This window comes from Poecilia formosa, unplaced genomic scaffold, assembly GCF_000485575.1.
Source record: "Poecilia formosa unplaced genomic scaffold, Poecilia_formosa-5.1.2 Scaffold1822, whole genome shotgun sequence".
Classification (NCBI taxonomy): Eukaryota; Metazoa; Chordata; class Actinopteri; order Cyprinodontiformes; family Poeciliidae; genus Poecilia; species Poecilia formosa.
In genome coordinates, this window is record NW_006801761.1 from 1 (window position 1) to 3,187 (window position 3,187).

General features: G+C 39.2%; 1 protein-coding gene across 1 annotated transcript; it reads left to right on the top strand.

Moving 5' to 3' along the window:
- Window positions 1–15: 15 nt before the first annotated feature.
- On the top strand, window positions 16–2,948 carry LOC107835350 (ATP-binding cassette sub-family A member 2-like). The gene is made up of 2 exons (XM_016667687.1): window positions 16–692; window positions 2,522–2,948. Exons 1-2 carry the CDS (start codon window positions 628–630, stop codon window positions 2,826–2,828), a joined length of 372 nt encoding a protein of 123 aa, XP_016523173.1. The 5' UTR covers window positions 16–627; the 3' UTR covers window positions 2,829–2,948.
- The last annotated feature ends 239 nt before the right edge of the window (window positions 2,949–3,187 follow it).

Consider the following 3,187-nt stretch of genomic DNA (forward strand, 5'->3'; position numbering starts at 1 on the left):
TCCAGGGATACAGATGGTCTTCACTTCTGCTTTTTGCTTTCTTCCATCCAAAGCTGCCTCTGCGTCGCTCTATGTGCAGCAGCAGATTTCCCATTTCTATCAAAGTTCTGGGTAGCTCATGTAGATGAGACGGACGAGTGACCTGGGGAACAATAAAAGTGTTTTTGTGGTCAGATAAAAAGGATGCTTGTTCACAAGAAACCATCACAGTTGCCATGGAAACATGGTACCTATTGGCAAGAAGTGAAATTTCAAGGGCTTTGACCTGCTGGGAACTGCTTCATCCAATGTTCCTGAGAAATGGAGGCAGTTTATGTTGAATAAGAAATGGTGTCTAAATGCAGCGCTGACATGCAGGAGCCTCTCTCACCACTTCCTTCTTTCTAACACAACCACAGAAACTTTATGTTTTTTCATTACTGTCTAATCCATCATTTCACGATATGACCAGTTTTACTTGATCTTTTTCTAACTCTGATCACCTCTTCCTTGTCTACCACTCTTACTACTTCTTCCTTTATCTCTGGCTTTTCCTGCTTTTTATTCCTCCATCTTTTTTCTGCTTCTTTCTTCCACCAAGCTTTTTACAGTGCAGCGCCGCTCACCTCAGCCGGCATCATTCCCATCATGCAGTCGCTGTGCCCAGATGGACAGAGGGATGAGTTTGGATTCCTGCAATACAAGAATTCTACGTGAGTAGAACGGAGCACAGGATTTACTCTTAAACGTTCTTGTGTCACTTTGTGTTTGTTTTTTTAGCATTAAGTACCACTATCAGAAAAGCTTAGACCAAAAGTGAACTGATCAGCTGTTAAATACCACCATGATATAATCCAAGTTCTCGTTAAATGAATTGCCCTTGAAAAGGTGAAATTCTAATAGGATTTAAATCTGGATAGAAAATGTTGTCGATTTGCTGCTTGGTTTCGTCACACAGGTGGCTGTGTGACGAAACTAGGATTGAAGCGATTAATCAGGTAAATTGTGATTAATTGATTATTGAATTGATCATCAACTAATTTAGTAATTGATCATTAATTGGTGTCACACACATAAACAGGTCATTTGCTGAAAGAGCAACACAGTCAAAGCAGTAATGAAGCCAACATAAACATTTAAAATGAAAAACCTTCTTTGTGTGTTCTACCCAGAACTCAAGCAGCAGTTTTAGCTTTACCTGGTTCAAATTCTGTAAGGAAAAATAAAAAAAAGGATAAATAAATCTGCTATTAAGTACCTTTTGATATCCAATAATTAATCAGTTAGTCCCAAAGTAATCACCTAATAATTCAGTGCTGCAGAAAGGCTTGGAGCTCTTCACATGTTGAAGTTACAAGTGTTTTTAGTTGCAAATGCAGCCTTTGCTCCAAATGATCAAGCTTCACTAAATGAATTGCATCTTAGGAAATAAAATATAAATTTTCTGATTTAAAAAGGAATTGAATTCTTTATTTGTGTTTTAGTGCATTGCTAATATTGTCTAAAATAGGCTTAAATGCTTAATTGAAAAATCTGCAGAATGTGCCAATTTTTTTATCCTTTAATCATCAGAATGATTGATAGAATAATCAAATACTAAAATACTCCTTAGTTCCAGCCCTAGATAAAACACTGGACATGAAAGCCAGTGAGAAAACATCCAATGCTGTTTGTACTGGATATTTTCCATCCAGTACAAACAGCAGTGACCTTCTAGTTGAGTCAGGCAGCTGACTCATTATCAGGTTAATATAAAGCCCAGGGTTCCTGGAGCGCCCATGTGCTGCACGAATGGTTGAACATCAGAAAACGATGAAATGTTAAAGTTGGGTTCTGTGATGTCTGCTGATGTTCAGACGTAAATGTAAATGCCTTAGTAGGTTGCTCTTCTTTTCAGTGAAGACATGTAACACTTTGCGTTCTTAGTTTGCACATTTTTTTACTTCATTCATGTTTTTGTTTTTGACTCAAAGCATTTTTTTTTCGCAGTTGTGGAAATTCTTGCTAAATTAACAGTCTCCTGCATTTTTCACACTAATGTGCCTTTGTTGCAGATTTTCCACAAAAAAGGTCATGATTTTTTTGTGAAAAATAAAAATCATGACCTTGATGACTTGAAAAAGTCATCATGTTTAAGTGACTGATGACACTCACCTGCTGGTGGCTGTTTTTCTTAATTCCACTGTACTGTTGCCTCAATCCTAACTTGATGTCAAGTTCTAATCCGTGATCAATATGGCAAGTAACAAAAAGTCATATTTACCCTTAAACATAAGTACATCAGAATCCCATTGTTCTCCATGAGTGGGGGAAAATTACTGCAAAATTCTTTGCAAATATTTCTTGAATAGCTCTGCAAGATGAGTGATTTTGATTGCAAATAATCATAAAAACAATTGTGAAATCCTGGAGGGACTGGTCAAAGTAATTACATTAACAAGACACAGGAGAAGTGAAGAATATCATGATGGGGATAGACTGTAAACTGCCACGTTTGATTGGAACCAGGACCTGACCGTGTTTCATATCCATCTGGTTCCAGAGTGACTCAGCTGCTGGAGCGAATCAGTGAAGTGGTTGAACAGAACCGCCTTTTCACATCTGACAGACCGGGTTTGGGTCAGGATCTGGAGACCCTGCAGCAGCACCTGGAGAGCCTCAGCGCTGCACCTTTACCGCCCGACTATGGCTTCAACAGCAGCAGCCAAGGTCTGACTCACTTCAGCTTCACTTTTACCAATAACAAGCTTCCTTCTTTCCCCTCCAGGACAGGATTCCTTCTGCTGGAACAGGTCCAGGTGTTTTCACAGAGCTCTGCCCTCAGAACCAATACTCACGCCTCCCACTGACGGACAGAGCTGGATCCAGAAGTGGAGCCCAGACACAATCTATCCTTTAGGTGTTTCATTGCTCATCGAGATGTTTATGACAGTTATATATTCTTCACCCAAGGCAGCAAAATTAGGCTTTCATTGTTTAAAAAAAGGTGTTGGGCAGCCCTTTTCTCAAAATCATTTATTGATAAGAAGCTCAGTAACTGTAAGGTGAAACCCATATCATGTAATATTACATCATAAACTGGGACTTTTGGTCATATCGAGCAAGTCTAAGTAAAGGCCAGTCTCCTCCACATCAGCAGCTCTCTGCACAGATTAATCTAATGGAAAGCAGGAAATCCAGTCTGGTCTATGTGAACCTTACTGTTTGA

Bases quoted from the DNA above. Each gene is read 5' to 3' on its own strand.
- LOC107835350 (XM_016667687.1), top strand. From the start codon at position 628: ATGCAGTCGCTGTGCCCAGATGGACAGAGGGATGAGTTTGGATTCCTG. The intron at 693-2,521 runs GTGAGTAGAACG...ATCTGGTTCCAG, and splicing joins CTGCAATACAAGAATTCTAC to AGTGACTCAGCTGCTGGAGC.